The sequence below is a fragment of the Cnephaeus nilssonii genome, assembly GCF_951640355.1.
Source record: "Cnephaeus nilssonii genome assembly, chromosome: 2".
NCBI classification, from domain to species: Eukaryota; Metazoa; Chordata; class Mammalia; order Chiroptera; family Vespertilionidae; genus Cnephaeus; species Cnephaeus nilssonii.
The window spans coordinates 13135336-13159352 of record NC_137073.1 but is presented as its reverse complement, the minus strand read 5'-3'; the positions used below and the strand labels follow the sequence as shown (position 1 = coordinate 13159352).

General features: G+C 55.0%; 4 protein-coding genes and 1 pseudogene across 7 annotated transcripts; 3 read left to right on the top strand and 2 right to left on the bottom strand.

Moving 5' to 3' along the window:
* Positions 1-110: 110 nt before the first annotated feature.
* CIAO3 (cytosolic iron-sulfur assembly component 3) lies at positions 111-9422 on the top strand. Of its 3 annotated transcripts, none has more exons than XM_079760220.1 (11): positions 111-454; positions 2075-2170; positions 3923-4066; positions 4386-4518; positions 5089-5223; positions 5526-5644; positions 5854-5983; positions 7271-7343; positions 7783-7920; positions 8438-8595; positions 8715-9422. In XM_079760220.1, exons 2-11 carry the CDS (start codon positions 2090-2092, stop codon positions 8951-8953), a joined length of 1350 nt encoding a protein of 449 aa, XP_079616346.1. In that variant the 5' UTR covers positions 111-454; positions 2075-2089; the 3' UTR covers positions 8954-9422. The 3 variants fall into 3 exon arrangements, with proteins under 3 accessions (XP_079616346.1, XP_079616347.1, XP_079616345.1); XM_079760221.1 differs by having other exon boundaries at positions 111-465; XM_079760219.1 differs by lacking the exon at positions 111-454 and adding an exon at positions 710-820 and having other exon boundaries at positions 8715-9421.
* Positions 9423-9612: 190 nt separating this feature from the next.
* HAGHL (hydroxyacylglutathione hydrolase like) lies at positions 9613-11676 on the bottom strand (the record flags this gene model as incomplete). The annotated part of the gene is given in 6 exon segments (XM_079789254.1): positions 9613-10244; positions 10246-10676; positions 10763-10861; positions 11138-11172; positions 11260-11382; positions 11630-11676. Coding segments are annotated over 6 exon segments (885 nt in total). The 3' UTR covers positions 9613-10094.
* A 1187-nt stretch (positions 11677-12863) lies between these two features.
* CCDC78 (coiled-coil domain containing 78) lies at positions 12864-16668 on the top strand. Its single transcript, XM_079789241.1, has 11 exons — positions 12864-13007; positions 13210-13329; positions 13418-13504; positions 13736-13888; positions 13985-14041; positions 14170-14231; positions 14336-14414; positions 14521-15032; positions 15091-15209; positions 16171-16351; positions 16451-16668. Exons 1-11 carry the CDS (start codon positions 12948-12950, stop codon positions 16560-16562), a joined length of 1542 nt encoding a protein of 513 aa, XP_079645367.1. The 5' UTR covers positions 12864-12947; the 3' UTR covers positions 16563-16668.
* ANTKMT (adenine nucleotide translocase lysine methyltransferase) lies at positions 16652-18913 on the bottom strand. Its single transcript, XM_079797172.1, has 5 exons — positions 17969-18913; positions 17558-17662; positions 17323-17463; positions 17065-17115; positions 16652-16937 (listed from the first exon to the last, which is right to left on the bottom strand). Exons 1-5 carry the CDS (start codon positions 18128-18130, stop codon positions 16716-16718), a joined length of 681 nt encoding a protein of 226 aa, XP_079653298.1. The 5' UTR covers positions 18131-18913; the 3' UTR covers positions 16652-16715.
* On the top strand, positions 18780-23794 carry LOC307110234 (SET domain-containing protein 9-like; annotated as a pseudogene). The gene is made up of 3 exons: positions 18780-18819; positions 22826-23057; positions 23283-23794. The product of its transcript is annotated as an SET domain-containing protein 9-like (transcript).
* Positions 23795-24017: the final 223 nt, after the last annotated feature.

The following is a 24017-nucleotide window of genomic DNA, read 5'->3' as shown; positions in this document are numbered from 1 at the left end:
GCTCAGCCCAGCTGGGGCCCAGGGACGGCTCGACCACTGGAGTTTTCTGAAAAGCCCTAACAAAAAGTGATAAGTAAATGTATAACTGTACTTGGCACGTTTAATAAGTGGTTTAAGAATTGAGCCCGACAGCAGCAGTCGTGTTCCGGGTTTTAAAATCATACAGGCAAATGGGGTCTTCTCAGGCTGGTCTCCAAAATAACAGAAGAGGGTGTGGAGGCCCTCAAAGGAGCCCCGTGGGCCCCCTCCCAGACCCAAGGCTCTGCCCCGAGCAGCGGAGTGGGCGGACCCGCTCCCTATCGCTGTCACTTTCTTTTGCTTCAGGCACGGGCGCCCTGTGTGCCAGGCGCCTCCGAGTTCTTGGGCTGCAGGCGAGGCTTGACCGAGTAGAGCAAGGCGGCTGCCTCCGCGAGCTCCCGGGGCGGGGGCCCCGGGCCGCACACCTGGCGGGCAGGTGAGCACGGGGTGAGTGAGGGACATGTCATTCGTGTCCACGCGGGCCCTCAGCCCCTGCCCGGTGGGCGGGGAAGGTGCCGGGTAAGAAGTTGGCTCCTCCGGAAAGCAACTCGCGCGGCGCGTGCGCGTCTGGCACTTGGTCCGCCAGCAGGGGGCGCGCGCCCTCCAGGCGTCCGACCGCAGGGCCAGACGCGCACGCGCCGCGCGAGTTGCTTTCCGGCAGCGTGGCGGAACCACCCCGTAGTTTCGCGCCGTTTGGTGACGTCTGCGCGCAGCGCCGGACGGTAGTATGGCCGCCATGGCGTCGCCCTTCAGCGGGGCGCTGCAGCTGACGGACCTGGATGACTTCATAGGGCCGTCTCAGGTGGGTCGGCCCGGATAGGCGGAGGCCGTGCGCGGCGGGGAGAGTCTCCTGTCTGTTTCTCCCGCTGAGAAACGGGATCGGGCCTCCGGCACTCGGGCCAGCTTCCTACCTACGGGGGGAACCGAAGCCAGGGAGGGCGGTGCCCCCACCGGATTACTGTGCCCCCCAGGCCAAGTCCGCGGGTTTGGGGGCCGGAGGCTCGCCGTCCCGCCCAAAGAGACAAGTAGGAGCCAGTTATCATGTTGCCCTCAGGGTGACCGGGTTAGGGGAGTGCGGGGTCAGCCAGTCCTTCCACATCCTCCAGTCCTTTCTCACGGTTCACATGCACTGACTGTCAGGGAACCTGGAACAGGGATGGGAGGGCCCGGGGACATAGAAGCTGCACTTGGAGCTTCACAGATGGGTATAGGGCAGCCGCCAGTCACCCAGCTGGGAGTGGCGGGCTCAGGACTGGGGTTGGGAAGACCCTGCCAAGCTTCTCTGAGCCACAGCTTCTTCTGTGTAAACAGGTGAGACATCCCACCCCAGTCGCCAGAGCAGGGGAGCTGGTCCGCTGGAATCTCACACGTGACTGCCCAGTAAATGTCAGGGTGTGTGGTCACTGGCATTGCCCTCCAGGAGGAGAGAGCTTGCCCCTAAAGGAGACCAGCAGCTACACTTGGAAAGGGATCTTGTTCCTATCTGGTGTACCTGCCTATCTACTGCCACCAGCTGTGCAGGCCCAGGACTTGTGGGGGTGGAGGGTGCGCATAGTTGAGTCCCAAGAGGAGGAGGGGAAGGCAGGGTGAGCTGGGACAGGCCTCCTGCCCGGTCTTTCTGGGGCTGGTCATGTTTAGGAAGGTCATGGCCAACGAGGTTCTCCTAGTGATAATGTGACAGATAGGAAGGTGAGGAGAGAAATGAACTTTTTTCTAGGGTACTAGGTAGGGAGGTGACAGACAGACAGAGCATTCCTGCCAATTCCTAGGCTTCCTCTTAGTAGCCAATGTAACACTGGCTCTCGGGCGGGGGTGGGGGGGGTGGGAGGCACGCCTCCTGGTCACACTGAGAAGAGTAAAGGTCAAAGTTGGCAGTGTGTGCTGACAGGTTAGCATGCAGGCCCAGTTAGCACCAGCCTTACATTGACTGCGACCTGCAGAGTGACCCTCAGTGCCAGCAGGGTGTTAGAACATGTGCCCAGTGATGAGAGCCCACCCCTCTTCTGTAGGAGCCTCTGCCCACTCAGGCCTGGTTTGGGGTCTCTTCCTGGTACAGGACTGCATCAAGCCCATGAAGATAGATAAGAAGCTGGGAAGTGGCGTGGCTAAGATCCACATTGAAGATGATGGGAGTTACTTCCAAGTGAGTCAGGTAAGTTCTGGCTCGGATGACCTGAAACTCGTTTCACCATTCCACCCAGTCACAAGCGCAGTGACCACGAGACCGTCCACTCCTGCCAGTCCTTTTTCACGCTTCAAACTCACTGTCAGGGAGCCTGAGAGAACAGGAATGGGAGGGGCCGGGGGCATAGAAGCTGAATATGGAGCTTGATTTGTTCTGCAGAGGGGGTTCTTTTTGCAGAGATGGTAGTTCCCATCTTCCCCTCTCTCTGCCTCTGTTTCTAAGTTCTAATTGCATAAGATTTTCCTATTTAGACCCCTTGTTCTTAGTGAGTACCTACTTCCTGTATAATTAACAATGACAAAATCCTGATCTAATGGTGTTAAAATTCACCCCGCTGCTCTAGCTAATGTTGCTCAGTAGTTAGAGTGACGGCCCATGCTCAGAAGGGTCCCGGGTTCCATTCACAGTGAAGGGCACATGATGTAACTGGGTTGCAGGTTCCAACTCCTGCCTGGGTCTGGGCACGTGAGAGAGGCAACCAATTGATGTGTCTCTCACACTGATGTTTCTCTCTCTCCCTCCCTCCCTTTCACTCTTTCTTAAAAAATGAATGGAAAAAAATATCCTCAGGTGAGGATTAACAACAACAACAACAAAATTTCCACCCCGCCTATCTGCCATTTGAACTCTGTGCCATCCTGTGGACTATAGGCACCAAGTGTACTGGGCCCAGGAACCCCTTCCAAGCAGGGGGAGGAGCCCCAGGGTAACTCCTGGTGGGGATGGACAGTGGATCAAGCCTTTACAGGGGAAAAGCTGGCTATTAACTTGGTGCAGGAGGGTGAACACATCAGGGCTCCCACCTATTGCAGCACAGGGGACTGGGTTCTTTTTAGGGAAAAGACACCTCAGGAGGGGTCCCATGAATGAGGGGACCCAATTGAGGTGGGGGTGCCAGTGTGTCCTGCTGTCCAGAATAGCAGTGCTTGATATGGAGGTAAGTTGGGAAGCTCATCAGCCTCCTGCTTGGTACTGCATTGCATCCCGGGCCTTTAGACTGATATGACTCTAAAAATACGTATTGAGATCAAATTGTGGCTTTGTGCAAAGCGCAGGCCTAGTGAACTTAGCTGAGAGTTCCAGTCTTGGCCTCTGTGGCTCACCTGGCCTTGGTTCAGACCATGCCTGCTTTTGCAAAAGGAGTGAAGGGGCACAGCTGGGATAATCTGCATCTAAGAAAAGTCACTGAGTTTCAGCCTGGATACTGGACTCAAATACCAAGTTCTCTGCTTGGCAAAGTCTGATTTGTTGCTGTCCATTGTGTCTTTCTCAACTCCAGGTGCTGGCACTGGGCAGGTATAGCCCGCTGCACAGGCTCCACCATCTCCTCCTTCTGCCCTCTTTCCTTCTTCCTTTCCTCTCCCTTGCCATGCTCTTCCTCTTTCAGAGCCTGGCCTTTGGCATTTTCCTGTCCTCATGGTCCCATGAATGCAGCCTGGGGACCAGCAACCCCTCGGGAGCCCTGTGGAGAGTCGCCAGCCTCCAGCTGAGTTTGTACCAGTCAGAATTCGATGGTGCTCTTTAAATCTAGAATGTGTATAAGTACTCCTGAAATAAGTAACTTTTAAAAATTTATTGGCACATAAAGCCAGCTAACTGTCATATTGGTTGTCAGTGTTGTGAGCAAGAGAATCGAGGTTTCCCGGAGGCCCCGCTGTCCTCAGAGCTCTCTTTCCTCATGCTGAGGGGCCCTTTGCTTACCGGTTCTTGTGCTTCCAGGACGGAGGGACACGGAAGCTGGAAAGGGCCAGAATCTCACTGGACGACTGTCTGGCATGCAGTGGCTGTGTCACCTCAGCAGAGACCGTGCTCATCACTCAGCAGAGCCATGAGGAGCTGCGGAAGATTCTAGATGCCAATAAGGTAAGTGGTGGACAGTCTTCGAGACTCTGATGTAACCCAACATCAGCCCCAGCATCCTTCATTCATGCTGTCCAGGACAGCTCCTCTCCTGGCACTGTTTGTCCTGCGTCTCCAGTGACCCCCACATTTTTCAGTCTACTCAGTGGGATCTCAAAGAATTACTTGTCAGTCTTTCAACAGTGAAGTGTCAGGCCCTGAACTTTGGGTTCTGTGTACATAAAAATGGCATGCCCCGATGGAGCCGGGCCCTCTCGCCAGCTCTGGCACACGGAATCAGTTTAAAATTTGCAACGTGAATGGTGTGTCCTTTGCTTTGCAGATAGCGGCTCCTGGTCAGCAGAAGCTGGTTGTCATTTCAGTCTCACCCCAGTCCAGCGCATCGCTGGCTGCAAGACTTCAGTTGAATCCTACAGACACGGCCAAGAAGTTAACTGCATTCTTTAAAAAACTAGGTAGGTGAGGAACCTTGTGTGAGTGCTACGGTTTGGAACACAGGCATGGAGAGGGGGCTCTTCACGCCTCCAAATCACTGAACTTAAATATCAGAAGCTATTATGCGTTTGACTTTAACTTGAAGTTTTTGCTTGATGTTTGGAAGCAGTGCCATTTAAGAGGAAGCCATCTGAATCCTGACTGCACTCTGCCAGATCTGAAATTCGCCCACTCTTTGTATTGTTTCTGAATATTATCATCAAGGCATATTTCCCAGGCCCGTTCTGGGTCTGGCTCAGATCGAATGGCTGACCTCTTTGTATGCCGGGAGCAGGGAGGAGGTTGGGGTGAGCCTGGTGCAGACTGATGACCTAGGCAGATGCTAAGTGCAGATGAAGGAAGCCAGTTGTCAAACGCAAGCTTCCCAGATAGCAGCACAGGCTGTCCACAGCACAGCATGTCCTGTGACACTAGAACTGTGTGCTTCCTGTGGCCACTGTGGGAGGCAGACCCCCTGCTCCTGGCGGCATGGTCAACAGCACCCCACACTTGGCCATCCTTCATGGGACTAAAGGGTGCTCACCTTGCAGGGGCGCACTATGTGTTTGATACCGCCTTCTCGAGGAACTTCAGTCTCCTGGAGAGCCAGCGAGAGTTTGTGCAGCGATTCCGAGAACAGGCCAACTCCAAGCAGGCCTTGCCCATGCTGGCATCTGCCTGCCCAGGTGTGCTCACACTGCTGACCAGATCAGTTGGATGTGGGAAGTGGGAATGCTGGAGGGGGCGCGAGGAGGTTCTGTCAGCCCAGAACGGCCTCTTTGGCAGGAGCTGCTCTGCTCTGAGAGTCACGTGTAGTCACTTCAGTTCCCCCAAGACAGTAATCACGTGGATGCTAGAAATAGAGTGGGATGTTCTTTAATGGGATGGCACTCCTTGTACAAGTAGGTCCACCCCCAGAATGTCATGTCACAGCCCACAGTGAGAGGTGAGCTATGAGCCACCCCCATTTGTTCCAAATTGGCCTCAGGCTGGATCTGCTATGCCGAGAAGACCCATGGGAACGCCATCATCCCCTACATCAGCACCGCCAGGTCCCCACAGCAGGTCATGGGCTCCCTGGTCAAGGACTTCTTCGCCCAGCAGCAGGTAACGGACATCCAGCGGTGAGTGAGTTGGTGTCATTGTCTTGAAAGATGAGCTAAGACCTGCAGTGTCCAAGGACCCACTCACAGACTTGTGGCCACTCCCTGGCTGTTTCAGGCTGTGCCTGTGGGGTCACCCTGTTCCACCCTAATAGGACTCCTTTGCTGCTGGGGTCAGGCAGTGACTCCACGTTTCCACTTCCCTCCGTACAGCATGTGACCCCCGACAAGATCTACCACGTGACAGTGATGCCCTGCTATGACAAAAAGCTGGAAGCGTCCAGACCTGACTTTTTTAGCCAGGAACACCAGACGCGAGATGTGGATTGTGTCATCACGACAGGTGTGGGTCCTGCCACCCTGAGCCCCTGCACCTCCAGGTGTGGTTCCCCAAGCCCAGGGCACAGGCTGGCATTGCCTAGGACTGCCCCCAGGCTCTGGCTAGAGCTGTCGTCCTGTGTGCAGAGCACCTCAGGGCCTAGCATGAGGCAGGGGCCCTCCCTCAGAGCCTGATTGGTGTTTACAGCTGTCCTGTCTTAGGGACCTAAAGCAGACTGGTCTCCCAGCACCACCAGTGTCTGCTCTAAAATAGTCTGTACAGCCCAGTCAGCGTGACTCAGCACTTGAGCGTCGACCTATGAACCTGAAGGTGACAGTTCGATTCCCGGTCAGGGCACATGCCTGGGTTGCAGGCTCGATCCCCAGTGTGGGCTGTGTAAGAGGCAGTTGATTGGTGATTCTCATCATTGATGTTTCTCTCTCTCTCTCTCCCCCCCCCCTTCCTTCCTCTCTGAAATTATATATATATATATATATATATATATATATATATATATATATATATATATATATATATATCTCCTATATAATAAAAGCCTAAAATGCAAATAGACTGAATAGCAGAATGACAGGCAGGATGACTGGTAGCTATGCTGTGTACTGACCACTAGGGGGCAGATGCTCAACGCAGGAGCTGCCCCCAGCCCACAGACCCCAGGCCAGCCAAGGTGGGTGCCAGAGGGGCCCCTCCAATTGCCCCGCCAGTTGCCCCACAGATCAGCCCTGATCACCAGCCAGGCCTAGGGACCCTACCCATGCATGAATTTTCATGCATCGGGCCTCTAGTATATATATATATATATATATAAAATCTGTACAAGGAGATGGGTGGAGAGTTTTGTCAGCCTTCTGGCTCACATTGATTATCCCATTTCTGAGTTGAGCAGTCTCGCAGTGTCTCCAAGTACTTTTTTTTTAATTTAAAAAGAGAGAGAGAAAAAAAAGAAGAAAAATAAATAAATGCTGGAGAACTCAAACAGGAAGGTCTCCATGCATAAGCACATGCCCAGATGGCACACGACTGTGGAGCACCTGGGAACGGGGCATTCTGAGCCCCACCCAGTCACTGAGGGTGGTGCAGTTCCGGGCCCTCCTGATGGTCTTCAGAAGTGGAGTCGTCTTCACCCCTGTGCCCAGGTTTGTCCTCTACCCACAAGCCAGCAGGTGGACATCCAGGCCTAGGTGACAAATTACAGGTTGCTAGGGATGCAGATCATGTGGTGTTCTTTGACATTCTCTGTTTTTACTGAAATCCAAGCTGATGAGCATCTGTGCTGTGATTCTGTTGCAGGAGAAGTTTTCAAGTTGCTGGAAGAAGAAGGGGTCTCACTGTCAGAACTGGAGCCAGCCCCCCTGGACAGTGTGTAAGTCACTACCTACCATCGTGGAAGGGATGAACAGACATTCGGTGTCGGGGCACTGTCGACATTGGGGGTCACAGGTGTCCTGGCAGGCAGCAAAAGCACGTGGTAATGGGCAGTGTCCCCCTCCCCCCCTCTTTCCACTATAGCTTCCTTCTGGTTGGTTCCATGCCTGCCCCATGGTCTGTCTTGGTGTCCACAAAGGTGGCTGTCATCAGAAATGACACCAACTTGATATAGGTCTGAGCTCACCAGACCCAGGTGACTCAGTGGAGGGGGCCAGTGTTCTCCCACCTCCTGACACACCAACAGAGCCCCCAGGGGTCTGTGACTCAGTTCCACTTAGAAAGCAAACCCCCTCAACCATGAGAGACAGAGGTCACCTGGAAGCCGCAGCAGATAGCAGCCCTGCTGCCCCCTGAGGCCTGACTCTCCTCCCTAGGTTCAGCAGCGTGTCTGTGCAGGAGCCCACCAGCCATCGAGGTGGGGGCTCCGGGGGCTACCTGGAGCACGTGTTCCGGCATGCAGCCCAAGAGCTCTTTGGAATCCATGTAGATGAGGTCACCTACAAACCCCTGAGGTCAGTGGGAAGGGCTAAGGTTGGGGCAGCCTCGGCCCTGGGTCCCCTTGCTGAGGTGGGCTTGGCGGAAGACAGTGAGCTGGGTTTGGCACAGATCCCGAGTCACTGGACAGGAGCTGATCCTCCTCTCTGGCTCCCCTGAGTGGCCGGAACTCTCCAGGCCTTGATCTTCCTATTGTAAAGGTCGGTGTCCTGCCCACCCCATGGCAGTCCAGAGACCCGAGAAGCTAGTAGTGGCAGGGTGGTGGACCCAGCACAGGATGTCCTATTGGGACATCCCATCTCACAGAAGGCGGGTAGGGCTTTGTGTCTGACCTCACTTCACCACATGGCCATCCTTGGGAAGCGGGGTTCCCATTCTACAGATCAGGAAACCGAGGCTGGGGTGGGGTCACCTGCTGACTTGTGGAATTAAGCTTTCTGCCCTCCCTCTCCGTCACTGTCCTTCACTGGGAGCTGGTAAGGTTGACAATCATGCCTGTGGGTGAGGTTGAGTGTGGTGGTCTCTGGCCCCCAGGAACAAGGATTTCCAGGAGGTGACGCTGGAGAGTGAAGGCCGAGTCCTGCTGCACTTCGCTGCGGCCTATGGCTTTCGTAACATCCAGAACCTGGTGCAGAAGCTCAAGCGAGGGCGCTGCCCATATCATTATGTGGAGGTCATGGCCTGCCCCTCAGGTATTCTCAGCAGGCCCACTCACGGATGGTGCAGGGGCCCTTTGTGGGGTCCTTTAGTCCTGGTGCGAGCACCCTCCCCATGACCATGCCCTCACCCTCGCCATCCTGTTCTGCCACAGGTTGCTTGAACGGCGGAGGCCAGCTCAAGGCCCCCGAGATGCCCAGCAAGGAGCTCCTCCAGCATGTTGAGAGGCTGTACAGCATGGTCAGGACGGAGGCACCAGAGGATGTGCCTGGGGTCCAGGAGCTGTACGAGCACTGGCTGCATGGTGAGGGCTCGGAGCGTGCTAGCAGCCTGTTGCACACGAGCTATCACGCAGTGGAGAAGGCCAGCTCTGGCCTCAGCATCAGGTGGTAGAGGGCTCACCATAGCCAGTGCCAGGACCTCAGGACCCAGGGCTTGCCCCCAAAATGGTGGGGGAGCTGCGAGGATGTACTGGAACCCACATAGAGATGGGACTCAGGACCCACAGCCAGTAAAGATGACTTCCAGCCTGCACTCACCTGGACTCCCCAGCGCAGGCCAGCCTCCATAGGGTACTGAACCTCTCCACAGGCCCATGTCTACGGGCAGTGCCCTTGCTCTTCCTGGTTGTGGGGAGCCAAGTGTGTGATGGTTTCAGCCAGTCCCATGAGGAGCTTAAGACAGAGTAAAAGTGGGGTTCCACCTGACCCATGTGGCTCAGCTGTTGAGCATCAACCTATGAACCAATGATCATGGTTTGATTCCGGTCAGGGCGCATGCCCAGGTTGCAGGATCGATCCCCAGTAGGGGGCATGCAGAAGGCAGCCAGTCAGTGATTCTCATCATTGATGTTTCTATCTCTCACTCTCCTTCTCTGAAATCAATAAAAATATATATTTTTTAAAGTGGGGTTCCTTTCCCCCATTTCTAGAGCTACTCCTGAAGCTCAGGTAGGGATGGGCCAGGCCTGCCCAGGTTAAGCTTACAGCCCAGCATGGGGACCCTATTGCACTGGGCAGCAAAGTACACTGGCAGGAGAGCAGCACCCAGCCCGTGACACCCCATGCTGGGGAAGCGGTGCCCACTCCACCTGGACCTGGGTGTTTATTTTAAGGAAGCTGTGGCCTCTAGGCCCTGGGAACCTATGTTCCCCACTGCTGGATCCCCACTTAAAGGGGGAAGGAAGGGAGGGAGGGAGAAAACACACTGGGCTCTGCCTGCAGGCCCGTCCCCACTACAATAAAGGACTTCCCTCGGAAAACAGCTAAGAGCTTCTGCCAACATTGAAAAATTTTTTTTCAAAAGCCCTGTACACCCTGCTAGACTTTTTCCCAAACATTCAGATCTCAGGGCTCAAGTGCACCCCAGAGAGGGGCCCGCATGTCCATCACCAGGAAGCACCAGAGTTCCCACTCTCCGAGGCTGGGCAGCCAGTTGGGTGGGACCTGGACATGCTGCCTGACTCCACAGCAGGTCCGTGCAGGACTCACTGGTTAAAGTGTGATCAGGAATGCTCACTTTGGCAGCACATGCATTAAAATTGGAGCGATACAGAGATCAGCATGGCCCCTGCGCAAAGATGACACGCAAATTCAAGAAGTGTTCCATTTTTAAAAAAAATGATCAGGACCCCCCACTGCAGCGTGAGAAGCGCCTGGAACTGTGGCCACAATGGCTCAGCTTCCCGCCCGCTCAAAGCTCTCCCACTCCCTGCAGAGTGCCTCCAGCACCACTTTCCCAGACAACGTGAGCAAAGGCTCCTCTGCAGGAATGGGGCACCATGGGGGCTCAAAGGGGAACTGCTGGGCATGTGCTGGAAGACTATTATCCATCAGCTTCTCCCCAGTGCCAGTCAGCCCAGTAACAACCGGTCCCTGGACACCTCCCAAATGACTGCAGGGAGGCCCCACGAACAGTGGGTTGGCCCTGAGTCGGCCTGCTGTGAAGTGCAGCCCCTGGGGAGAGCACAGGACCTCCCCGAAAGGAGGCACTTGTACACAACACTGCCACAAGCAGATATGGGGGAGGCACTCAACCTGGCTGGCCTGGCCAGGCCCCTCCCCAGACCCAAGCACCCACCACACCCAGCCTGTCCTGTCCTGGCGGGCAAGTACTCATTCAACACCCTGGAACAAGGTATGTGCACAGCCTGTGGTTTGTGCAGGGAGGCCGGGCCCCAAGGAAGGGGAAGGGACGGTTCACTGTCAGGGAGCAGTGTGCCCAGGGTCTCCACCAGTTTCTGGTACATCTGAGCTGTGCTCTCCAGGTGCCAACTGCAGCTAGCCACAGACAGCAAGTTCCCTGAGGAGGACAGCAGGTCAGAGAAGGCGGTGGGTGCAGGGCAGCTGTACTGGAGCACACCGCGGTCGGATTGGGACACTCATCTGCCCACAGGAAGTAGGTCAGATGGCTGGAGGTTGGCTGGGCCTCAAGAGGCAGCACACATGGATGGCCCCAAACTGCTGCAGAGGATCAGCTGGGTGAGATGGGCAGCCCAGGCGCATGCTCACCAGAAGCTCTTTGCCATGCGCCAGTCTGTGGGTCAGCACGCAAATGGTGCTCATTGTCACTCAGTACCACCAGCCTGGACCACTGATATGCCAGCATGGTTCCTGCAGACAGGCGGGAGCTGGATCACAGGGGCGGGGGCCGAGTAGGGCCAATATCCTTAAGCCTCTGCCGGCCCCAACCACACTCACCATTGGTGGTGGATGGTCAGTACGGTGGTCAGTGATACACCCTCATGGCCCATGATCTCTAGCAGGTGAAAGGGATGGGAGTTAGGGAGTTGCAAATGCTCCAGGTGCCCGCCCCAGGCAGGCCTTTACAGGTGGGGGGTGGGGAGATCCAGCAATTACTGAGCTCCCAGAGTGTATGGAACAGTTAGGCACCAGAAGAAGGGAAAAGAGGAGGCAGGGGTGGTCCTAACCCCAGGGGAGACCCAAGATACAATTAAGGAACCCTAAATGCCAAACCACCAGAGATGAGAGAGCAGAGGAAGGATCTGCTCCAACCAGGGTGGTGGGGCGCCTCTTTGAAGGGGGACTGGCCAGTCGCAGCCCAAGACACCTGGGCACGCATTCTGCCCGCACCCTCTTGAGCACGGCCACAGCCATGGTCTTCCGCGTGTGCTCCTCGATGACTAGATCATGTAGTTGTCTTCAAGCACTGACCTTTAGGGTTTCGGAGTTCAGCCACTCCGTGCCTCCTGCAAAACAGGCTCCCAGCGTTCTGAGCTCCTTCCTCACAGTACGGCTTCCCTCTCTGGACCGTAGGCAGGGCTGTGGGCGGGAGGGGTCAGCTCCACACACACTGGGGGCCAGATAAGGAGCTCTGCTCCCTGCTCCAGGGACTACCCGGAGGGCCCGGATGGAATCCCTCGCTTCAGGCTCAAGCTGACCGGCTGCTGCGGACGCCAGCTCGCAGCCAAACCACCGCTCGCTGCAGGCCGCGCCCCCTTGAGCCACGCCCCCAGCGCGGTTTCTCAGCCACGCCTTCGCCCAGGCTCCGCCCCATCCCGGGGCGCGGTCCCAATAGGCCACGCCTCCTTCGACAGACCGCCTACCCCCCCCCCCCCCCCCCCGCGCCCCTATCGAGACCCGTCCCGCCCTCCCGGCCGCCCCTCCGTCCCCCGCACTCCCGCCGGAGCAGGACCGGTGTCCCACAGCCCCTTTCCCGGGCAGCCTAATTATTCGCGCGGGCTGCGTCCGCCGGCTGTGCCGACGGCCTGAAGGGCACCCGACAGGCGGTTTTCGGGCGCTGCTCACGGACCTGGACAGAGCGCAGTGCTCAGCCTGGCCGCCACCAATGGCCCCCAACCCGCCCGGCCCAGAACCTGCGTGCGGAGGGGCCCCAAACCCCGCACTGGGAGCGCGCGTGCGCTGGACAGAACCTTCCTGATCTCCCCCGCCCCTAATCAGGACATCTGCGCCCCCTTCCCTCGGGCTGGGGAGTGTGGGGATCTGTCCAGTTTGTTCTGCCGTCTCAGCGCTCAGCCATCACTGGGAGGCACAAAGAAGGCTCCTAATGGGTGTGCGAACCATCTGGTAGGGCAGGGCACCTCCTACAGCAGTGGCAGCTCCTTTTGGTGCGCGCTGCCTCACACCTGTCCAGACGACGCTTGCAAGCACTCCTGGTTCCATCCACGCCCCGGAAAATGCTGGGGTGCAGGTCTGCATTTCCCAGCTGAGGCAACTAAAGCCAGAAAAAAAAGGCATGCAATATATGAAGGAGCTGAGTTCTCCCCGCCTCCCCAGCCACTGAACTCTGTGTGCCCTTTTGTGGGGGAGGGGCCCTGGAGGCCTTAGCAACACAAGCCTAGTGTAGCAACAGCAGGCCAGTAAACGAAGCTGCACTGGGCTAGGGGCAGCCAGAGTTCCTTTTGACTATGGAGCGAGCAGCAGCCTCAGGCCCCAGGCCAGGGGCCCCATCTCAGGCCATTAAGAATGTGAGTCTTCCCAGGATGCTGCTGCTTCTACATGTGGTTGGGGTCCTCCCTGACCCCTCAGGAACATGTCCTGGGCCTGATCCTTGCACGGACCTGGCTTCCCCATCAGCTAGGCTGGGTATGTGGGGGTAGATGTGGGTGTGTGGGGGCCACAGCCTAGGCCTGAGACCCACCTGTGGGATGGGTGGTGGTTCTTCCCCAGGTTCTACCACTGACTGAGGATTTGCTGCCAGGAGTCCCCAGGGACGCCCCAGCCTGGGTCACCAGTCTTAAGACAGAGCTTCCCTCAGATCTAGAACTGAGTGAGGAGCAACGGCTGCTAGTGAGTATAGGGGCCCTGAGTAACTAGCGGGGGTGGGAGGTGCCCACAGGATCCCACAGGCACCACCTCTCACCCCGGCCACCCACAGATCTCCAAGGAGCTGGTCGACCTGCAGATCACAACCCATCGTCTGCGGGAGCAGCATGAGACTGAAATCTTTGAGCTGAAGAGTGAGGTGGGTGCTGATGTGTGCCCACATACACCAGCCCAAGTCCTTGGCGGGATGCAAACCTAGGACCAGTGCTATGGGGGGTTGCAGGTGTGCCCCTCGTGACAGGTGACAGGGTTCTCACAGAGTATCTGAATCCCTGAATGTCCCGCACCCACTGTGTGTCCATGTGTGCCCAGATGGATGTTGATCTGGCCCAGCAGGCAGCTGCACCTGCTCACCCTGGTCACCCCACAGGTCCTGCGGCTGGAGAACCGGGTGCTGGAGCTGGAGCTGCACGGAGATCACGCAGCCCCAGCAAAGACTGATCCAGGGCACCTCCAGGCATTTGCACAGGAGCTTGAGCAAAAGGCCAGGGGTCAGGAACACTGCAACCATCACATTCTTCAGGTCACCATGAGCACATGGAGGGCCTGACTGGGTGGGAGCCAAGTAGGGGGTGCAGCAGGGGTGCAGTGAGGCATTGGGACCCACTCCCCTGCACAGGCACAGCCCAAGGACTTCCAGACTCCCGAGAACGAACTGCAGAAGCTGGGAAATGGCGTTAGTGGGCAGTCACCTAGCCCGGCGCCTGCCCATGTTTCTCCCAGCCCAGGGTTGGGGTGGGGCAGTGCAGGGGAGCCAGAGCTTGGGTTCTCATCCATCCAGCTCTATGTACTCCACAGCTACAGGGGGACGTGAAGCGGACGCTGGAGCAGCACAGGGCCCGCCAGCAAGCACTGGAGATGCGCGTGTGAGTGGCTGCCTTACCTGGCACAGTGCACGGAGCAGCTGTTCCAAAGGGGCAGAGAGAGTCCCTATCCTGGGCCTCACTGAGCCTCACACCCATGTCTGCAGGGCGGCCCTGGGCCAGCAGCTGCAGGGAGCCCAAGAGGAGGCCAGGACAGCTGGGCAGCGACTGGCTGCACAAGCTGTGGTGAGGCCCAGTTACACCCACTTTGAGATCTGGAGGATAGGGGTCCTATAAGCCTCGTGAAGGACCACCTCAGGGAGCATAGGCTCAAGGCTGCCCCCACCCCCAGGTGTTGTCCACCTGCCAGGGCCAGCTCCGCCAGGCTGAGGCGGAGAATGCCAGGTTGCAGTTGCAACTCAAGAAGATGAATGAGGAGTACACCATTCGGTTGCAGCGCTACTCCCGAGCCCTGGTGGTGAGCACTGGGCAGGGCGGCACTGTTGTGGGTGAGAGGCCCCCGGGTCCTGGGGAGCCCAAGCCTGGCCTGGATTTGCTGAACTGTTTCAGGGACCCACTGGGCCTCACCTACTGCACGGCAGAACCTGCTCCACACAGGAGTTGTGGGGAGGGGTATGGGCCCTACCAAGCTCAGGCCGCACCCCATCTCCTCCAGGAATACGCAGATGGCACAAGCCAGGCACCTACAGCCGTAGCCCTCCGGACGTTCCTGGAGACCACTCTGGAGGACATCCGAGCAGCACACCACAGCCGTGAGCAACAGCTGGCCCGAGCTGCTCACGTCTACCGTAAGCACCTGGCAGACCTGAGCCGGAGACATGAGGAACTGTTAGGTGCCCACAGGTAGGCCCTTCCCCGGAGATGGGCGTCTGGGGTGGGGTGGCTCTACATGACCCCCCAGGTGGCTTAGTGTGCAGCAGGTGCTGGCGGAGCCCAAAGGAACACCTGGGAAACCCAAGGCCACCTCTGATGAAGTCACCTCAAACCTGGAGCCACTGCCTCTGCGCCTGGTCACAGAACGTGGCCACCTTAGGGAGGACCAGGCAAGGCCGGAGACACAGCTCCAGCAGCTCCACGTCCAGGTGACCCATCACGGCTGCTCCACACTGGCCTTGGGGCCCAGAGCCCAGAACGCACCCTGCAGCCCATCCCAGGCTCAGCAGAGCCCCCACTCCAGGGCCTCTGAGCAGCCCGCCTTGTTCAGCTGACAGAATCCCTACCACGCAGCCTTATCACAGAGGGCTCAGCGCATTGTTCTTTTTCCCACAGAAGAGGCCTGACGCAGCCTCCCAGGGGAGCACATCAGAGCCACAGTGAGTGCCCTGATGTGGGTGTTGGGGGGACCTGCAAGGGGGTTATTCATTTATTCTAACAAGTCTTAACTGCTGGGTGGGGTTCTGGTTGCAGCAGTGAAAGCGGTGGGTCTGCGCCCTCCCTCAGGTCTGCATGGGAGACACTAGTGATTACAGAAAGGCCACGTGCCCGGGTGAAGAGGGGCCCTGACGGGAGAAGGGCTGTCCTCAAGTGGGAGGTTAGGGAGAGCCCAGGAAAAGATGCTTCAGTTGAGCCAGGGGACAGGACAGGAGCAGGTTACCTGGTGCCCTTCACAGCCTTGCTTCTGGGCCCCCATGCTTCCAACTGCAATGAGCAGGGGTTATGCAGGCCCACCTCGCAGGGTTTTGGGAAACAAACCCCCAGCCTAGGGGGAGTCCCCCATCAGCACCCTTACAGACACTGGGGTCGCTTTCCCCCCATGCACAGATGGCTCCCATAGTGGCAGGGGGCGGCCCTTGCTGTCCTGAACTTGCCCCCAGCCGGCACCTCAAGTATTTAGGTGCCCCGACTTGAGCAGTGCCACTGATTAGCTCTTGGCCAACACCTGCCCTCATGTCCACCCCCCTTCTTCTCTCACAGAAACCTGGAAGCTGAATCCTGGGCCCAGATCCACCAGAAACTCCGGGACTTCTATCATGGCACCCAGGTAGTGAGGGGGCGAGGCGTGGCCAGAGATTCTGTCCTCCTACTCTGTCTGGCTCATGGCTTATGCACCTCCCATGCCAGGCAAAGCTGGAACGCGAGCGGGCACAGCTGCTAGTCAGAGCCACGATGGCTGAGGCACAACTTTCTGAGCTTCAGGAGTATGTGGACCAGCACTTAGGCAGGTGAGCTTTCAGAAAAGTGGGATGGGTGTGGATCTCAAACTCTAGAGGCAGGGCTTGTCCACGGCCTGGCAGATGACTAAGGCTGGTCCCTCTGAGCAGGTACAAGCAGGAGATCCTGAGGCTGAGGAAGCTGGTGGGTCCAGGAGACCCACAGAAAGTGAGGGCCGTACCTCCAGCCAAGCCTCAGCGCCCAAGGACCCGCAGCCGCTAACCAGTCATCAGATAAACTCGGAGTACAACTCTCCCCGGCCAGCAGGGAACCCTCCCCACAGCCCCACCTTGGGATGTCATTGAATGCAACCCTCCACACAACAAGAGTCAGGGTGGAGCCCACCGAGTCTTTATTGTATCCACAATGCAATGGTCAGCCAGCCTGAGGATCAGGGGCCCTAGGGACCCAGGCAGAACTGGGTGCTGGGGCAGCCTGCCCACCTGGCCCACCACCGTGGAAGTCATAGGCCCAGACACGGTCCAGGCCCTCACCCACCACAGCCACAGGCTGCCAGGTGGGGAGGGGGTAGCGCCCCGACACCACGCGGGCCCCCTCAGGTAGTTCTGCCTGTAGCTTTCCCTCCAGCAGTGGGAGCTGTGGGAGAGAGCAGGAGAGGGGGGTGGGCAGGGCAGAACACCAGTGCCCCCTCCCAGCTCCTCCAGGCCCAGCACATACACTGGTGGCCTGGGCCTCCCCTGGGGCTAGCAAACCCTAGACCTACCACGCTGGGCGCCAGGAACACAGACACATTGTAGCAGTCCCTCAGGCTCACCTGTGGGAAGAGGTCACCCCAGTAGGGAATGGAACTCCAGCCCTGGAAGCGGTCTAGTGGGCATGGGGTTACCTCAACTTCTGAGTGCAAGCCCCAGCATGCCCAGGAGGCAGGGACACCTGGGGCTGTCAGCAAGGTAGCCAAGCCGGAAATGAAGCGTGGAGATCAGGTGTGGGGTCTGAAGGAGTCCAAGACTCCCCAGGTTACCTTCCAGAGATCCTCACGGTGGTAGCAGACACTGCCGGCACAGCCTGCCCTCCAGGCATACAGCCTTGCCAGCCCCACCAGCCACGGGTTCAGCTCATAGCCCACAGCTGGGCGGAGACCGCATCTGTGGGCAGCCAGCACCTGTGCGCACCAACAGCCTCAGAACCAGCAGGTTGCGAGAGAGCAGTGAGGGTGGCCCCCCCCTCCCCCCCCCCCCCCCCCCCCCACTGCTTACAATCCGGCCATCGCCAGAGCCCAGGTCCACCAGCTTTCCAGAACGGCCTCGCAGCAGCGACAACACGTGCTCCACCTGCCGCACACTCGCCCCAACATAAGGGACCTGGGCAAGGAGACATGTGGCTGGGAGGGCTCGAGTCCCCTTAGCCACTCAGGCTCTTCACACGCCTGGTCCCCAAATCGGAATCAGACTGGTCGCGGGGCGGGGCCTGCCTCCTGGGCTTCTTTCTTAGCGTGAGCTGTCCTGCGCTACCCGACACAGGTCCCAACCCACAGCCCGGCTGGCCCTTATGCAGCACCCACTCGGCTTCACCACAACCGGACGCGGCGCCTCAATTCAGGCCCCGCCCCCATCCCTGGCCCCGCCCCTCTGCCGGAGCCGCGTCCCTCCGTAGGCCCCGCCCCTCACCTGCAGCCGCAGGGGCACCCGGCGAAAGCCCGGCTGCAGGAGCAGCGCCCACACGGCGTAGGCGGCCAGACCCGAGCCCGCCGCCACCTGCAGCAGCTCAAACGGGCTCAGCCTACGCTCCCGCAGCTCCGTCAGCGCCTCGGCCGGGTCGTCCTGCTCCATGGCTGTGGAACGCGCTGCTCAGAGGTGTCCTTCGCAGGTCTGACACCATCGCACCGGCCCGAGGCGACGCCGGAAGTGGCCGGAAAGAGGGTGACGCCGGAAGGGACCGACAGGACACGCGACTTGTCCTTTCGCGTTCTGCTCTGCCGGGACCCAGGGTCCCTCCCTCTCTGGCGCTCGCCCTAAAGCAGCGATTTTCAACTGGTGTGCCGCAAGAATTTTTAAAACATGCAGCACCTCTTTAGTCAGGGACCTTGACTATCAAATTTTAACAATGACAAACCAGCCCAGCCTGTGTGGCTCGGTTGTAAGGAGCTTTGATTCCCAGTCAGGGCACATGCCCAGGTTGCCGGCTCGATCCCCGTGGGGTGGGGGTGGGGGGGCGTGCAGGAGGCAGCGGATCAATGATTCTCTCCCATCATTGATATTTCTATCTCTCCCTCTCCATTCCTCTCCCTGAAATCAATAAGAATGCATTTTAAAAAATGACAAACCAACCCAACAATAAGCCATCTGTTGTGAATGGATCAAAATTATGCCTCTTTTTCGTCAGATCGTCGAAAATATACTTTTTGGTGTGTCCCAGAATTTTAGTAATTAATTTATGTGTGTCATGAGTGAAAAAGGTTGATAATTGCTGCCCTAAAGCATGGAGATCGCCATCACCACAGAGGACTCCACAGCCAACAGCTAGACCTGGCGGCACAAGGGTAACTCCTCTTGCCTCAGAGCCCCTGTCCTTTTAGTTAAAGACACTGAAGAAATCGTCATGGGATTCCCGTCCCCGCCCCATCATCTGGTACCCAAGCGGTTGAAGTCCTCCTGCATTCTCATCACACGCAATACTTTCCTGCCAGCTGTCTCACCTATGAAATTGACCTGGCTATTATCACCTCTTCACTGACAAAACCCCAGGACTGCTTGATGCTGACAGATCACCTTTGACTCCCCATGATAACTTACAGGAAGTTCCTCGTTCTTATTTAAATAATTTTCTTTTTCTTTTTTTCAATCCTCACCCGAAGGTATGTTCATTGCTTTTAGAGAGAGAGGAAAGGAAAGAGAGAAACATGGATGTGAGAGAGAAACAGATTTGTTGCCTCTTATACACACCCCAACTGGGGACCAGAACCCACAACCTAGGTATGTGCCCTGACTGGGAATTGAACCCATGACCTTTCAGTGTACCAGATACTCCAAACAACTGGCTAGAGCTGATTGTTCTCATATAAATGGTAAATATTGGGCTGGGCAAGCTATTTTTTTATGATTTTTTTCACGAATTTGCGTGTCATCCTTGCGCAGGGGCCATGCCAATCTTCTCTGTATCATTCCAATTTTAGTATATGTGCTGCCGAAGCGAGCACTGGGTATGCTATTTTTTAAAATATGTTTTTATTGATTTTAGAGAGAGAAAGAGAGATAGGGAGATAGAAACATCCATCGACTGCCTCCTACACACCCTCTACTGGGGATTGAGACTGCAACCCCGGCATGTACCCTGACCTAGAATCAAACCAGTGACCTCTTGGTGCATGGGTTGATGCTCAAGCCACTGAGCCACACAGGGTATGCTATTGTAGCTACTTTTAAAGTCATCAAGGCAGCACCTTGCCTCTGGCTACCTCTGCCCAGCTGACTGGATCATACACTTACTCCAGTTTGTGCTCTTGCCAACGGCAAAACCAACCATTTATATCAATAGTTGCTATGCCTTTGGGGTAGCTTGTGAGCTTGGAACGCTATGCAAACCACAAGGTTTCCTTACCTCTAATGGGGATACAACTAAGTATGGCTCTTAAGACCAAAAACTAATAGATGCCATACTCCCACCAGCCACCTTGGCTATTAAGATACTTGGCCATTCCCTGCTTGACTCCCTGGAGGCTAAAGCAAACAACCTCACTCATATATTTCCAACAACAACACTGCTCTCAAAGGAACCAAGAGCCAAACGTCTGTCATGGTACAAAGGGATGTTCCCCAAATGATAATTTAGAAAAACTGACTAGGAATGCTCTAAAATTGGCCCCATTAAAAGAAAAACAATACTGGAACTGTAATCATTATTGGTTTGATGAAAAGAGAGAACTCTGGCTTGAGCCAAATAACAATCCACTCCTGCCAGAAAGTCTATATCCCCATTACTGTGCATGCATTGAATTGTTGGTCACTGATAAAATTATAACCGTTATGAACCAATACTGGTGTGGAAATGTTCATAAGGCCACAAAAAGCATCTACTTTTCTTGCCCCACCTGCCCAAGAAATAATCCAGAAGAAACTGTCCACACCACCCCCAGACATTTTAAATTGCCTAATGGATCATTCAAGGTTTGGCAAATGGACTTGATTCATCTACACCCATCTCATGGGTACAAGTATGTCTCGGAAAAAATTTGTGTTTTCCCCATGGGCAAAATTTGTGGAAACTCTCCAAATACCTTGGCTGAAAGCATTGCCATTGGTGCTTCTAAATCTCAGATCCACCCCCTTTAGAACTCATCAAACTCTTAACCTTTGAAATAGTCATAGGGTGCCTGATTCACCTAGCCCCTACCTCTTTTGATCTACAGCTAATAAAAGAGGTACATTTCAATATTCCAAAAGTCTATTACTTGTATGTCCATTGAGATTAACCATGTTTGGCCCTAGCCAGTTTGGCTCAGTGGATAGAGCGTCAGCCTGCAGACTGAAGGGTCCCAGGTTCGATTCCGACCAACGGCACATGCCAGGTTGTGAGCTCAATCCCCTGGGGGCGTGCAGGAGGCAGCCGATCAATGATTCTCTCTCATCATTGATGTTTCTGCCTCTCTATCTCTCTCCCTTCCTCTCTGAAATCAACTACATATATATATATGTGTGTGTGTGTGTGTGTGTGTGTGTGTGTGTGTGTGTGTGTGTTTTATTACTATTATTATTTTTTTACAAAGAAAAGAACCATGTTTGCCATGGCCAGTGTGGCTCACTGGCCAGAGCGCTGGTCCACACACCAAAGGGTCTCTGGTTCAATTTCCAGTTAAGGGCACATATCTGGCTTGTGGGTTTGCTCGCCCCCAGTTAGGGCTTGTTCGAGAGGCAACCAATTGGTTGCCTCTCTCACATAGATAGTTCTCTCTCTTTCCCCCTCTCCCTCCCTTCCACTCTCTCTGAAAAGCAATGGGAAAATATCCTCAGGTGAGGATAAACAAAAAAGAAAATAACCATGTTTTTTATTGCAGTAGCAAACACCATCTGCTGCACATGGATAAATTCTTCTGGACAAGTAGAAACCCAATTACACAAAATTTAGGGGATGAGTCCACTGGTTACAGCAAATTTCACCTGATTCTCCATGGTCCTTTGACCTATTTAGCTGGTTACCTCAGGTTTGAGCCTGATTGAGGACCATTATACAAACTGGATTATATTCTGCTCATTTGGTTTTTGTATAATTTTCTTTCTTTTTTTAAATCCTCATCCGAGGATATGTTTTTCATTGATTCTATGGAGAGAGGGAGAGGGAAACATCAATCAATTGGTTCCTCATGAACAAACGCTGACTGGGGATTGAACCTGCAACCTGGGTATGTGCCCTGACTGGAAATCAAACCCGTGACCTTTTGGTGCCCAGGGCGATGCTCTAACCACTGAGAACACCGGCCAGGGCTGTTGGTATAATTTTCAAACTTTGTACCTGTTACCTGTCAAGATTCTGTGGAAACGATGCCCTAAATGATGCTGGCTCGTGGTTCCGAGATGATCTGCAATGCTTATAACACTGATAAGACAGACTTCAGATGGGCATGGCCTTCCTTGTTAATCATTTCCAATCTCTACGCGCTTTCCCTCCTACATCCAACCCCGACATCCCTGCTACCCAGAGAAAGATCTTGAGCAAAGGGGAAAACGTAAAAAAGAATGAAGGAAACCTTATAAAACTGGACTCAGGAAACCTTGAAGGGGAAGCTCTCCTGCATTCGCCTTGCAGACTCAAACAAGGAAGCCTACTTTGTTATTCCAGCATGAGGAACATTTTCTCCTTACCCAGCAACAGCCCAGCCAATGAGAAGCCACCACCGCCCTCTACTCTTGCTCTACTCCAATGGACTTTTGCTTACAACTACCTCTCTCAACTTCCTTTTTCTCTATACAATAACAGTCACCTTTGTTCTCCAGACTTGCCTGTGATTCACCATAGTTTGCAAGCCCCAAATTGCAATTCCTCTGCCATTCCCAAATAAACTAGTTTTTGGCTGGTAAAATAGCTATTTTTAATTTTTAAGGTTGACAGTGGGAAATGGGCTCACTGGGGGTGGCCAACATCTAGGCCTGGACATACTGGGTCACAGCCAGGCCCTTTACAACTGTCTCAGGGAAACTGGTGGGGGGCTCTGTCGATCAGAACACCCCAAAGCAAGCCAAACCTAGGAGCAGTTGACTGGATACGCTCTGGGCTCCCTCACACAGCTGAAAGTCCCAGTGTGGCAAGAAACCGATTCGCCCTGCTCGGAAGACCTGAGCCCTGGGGAGGAGGGCCCCTCCACCTGCTCAGAGAATCCTGTCTCCTAGGGGCTGTCACTGTGCCCTCCCCAGAAAGGAAGGGTGTGCCCGAGGCTCTAGGCTGGGGAAGTCTTACACAGCACTTGTCTCTTTTCTAGCATTATCCCCAGTGCCACAGCCCCAGAAGGCACTCAGTGAAAGCTTGTTGACTAGGCTCCGCCCCCGCTGGGCACACCCTCATCCGGTTGCCTCGGGGCCTGTGGCAGTGGCGGCACCGTCACAGGTACCGCTTCGTACCTTGGATCGCGCGGAACATGAATCACAACCCCAGGACCCTCCGGTATGTTCCAGAGGAATGTAAAGACAACGTTATCTCCAATGAAGATGTCCTAGGAACATGACTGCACGTTTTCCAGGCCCTATTCATAAATGATTTCAATCACGCGTTGGCTATCTTTTTTTTTTTTTAATATATTTTATTGATTTTTTTACAGAGAGAAAGGGAGAGAAAGAGGGACAGAGAGCTAGAAACATCGATGAGAGAGAAACATCGACCAGCTGCCTCCTGCACACCCCCCACCAGGGATGTGCCCGCAACCAAGGTACATGCCCTTGACTGGAATCGAACCTGGGACCTTTCAGTCCGCAGACCAACACTCTATCCACTGAGCCAAACCGGTTTCGGCCCGTTGGGTATCTTGACTGTGCTTCCAGAACCCGTGCAATCGAAATATCAAGACCTGCTTGTCAGTTCAACATCCAAGGGTGAACGTGCTTGAACACAGACATCATCAGCAAAATATCTTTAAGCCAGAAGAAATTCTTTATAAGATATTGGGTTTCAGTGTTGCCCGAGCAGCCAGCTCATTGGTTTCTGCCGGAAAAGGTGTCTTCATTACTAACAGACTGGCACCAAAAGGCGCCATTGTCTCCATGTACCCTGGTAATGGCACTAGTACTTTGCCAAGACGTTCTTATATACTGATAAGTATAAGTTCAAAAAAAATAACTAGCCCTGTAATCCTTACCATGAGAATTTGCATTGGAAACTCAGATTTCCACAGATTTTTGAATCCCAGTTTGGAAATTAACTGCTTGTAAATTATCTCATGTTAGAGAGTATCCATGCGTATTTGTTGGGATACATGCACTCTTCTTTTAAGGAAATTTTTCTACTCAATGTTTAAATTTAGGAGAATATGGTATGGCCTGCTTTGATCAGACTTGTTACTTAGAAAGCACTAGAGAACAAGCCAGTTTGGTTTAGATCAGTGGTCGGCAAACTCATTAGTCAACAGAGCCAAATATCAACAGTACAACGATTGAAATTTCTTTTGAGAGCCAAATTTTTTAAACTTCAACTTCTTCTAACGCCACTTCTTCAAAATAGACTTGCTCAGGCCGT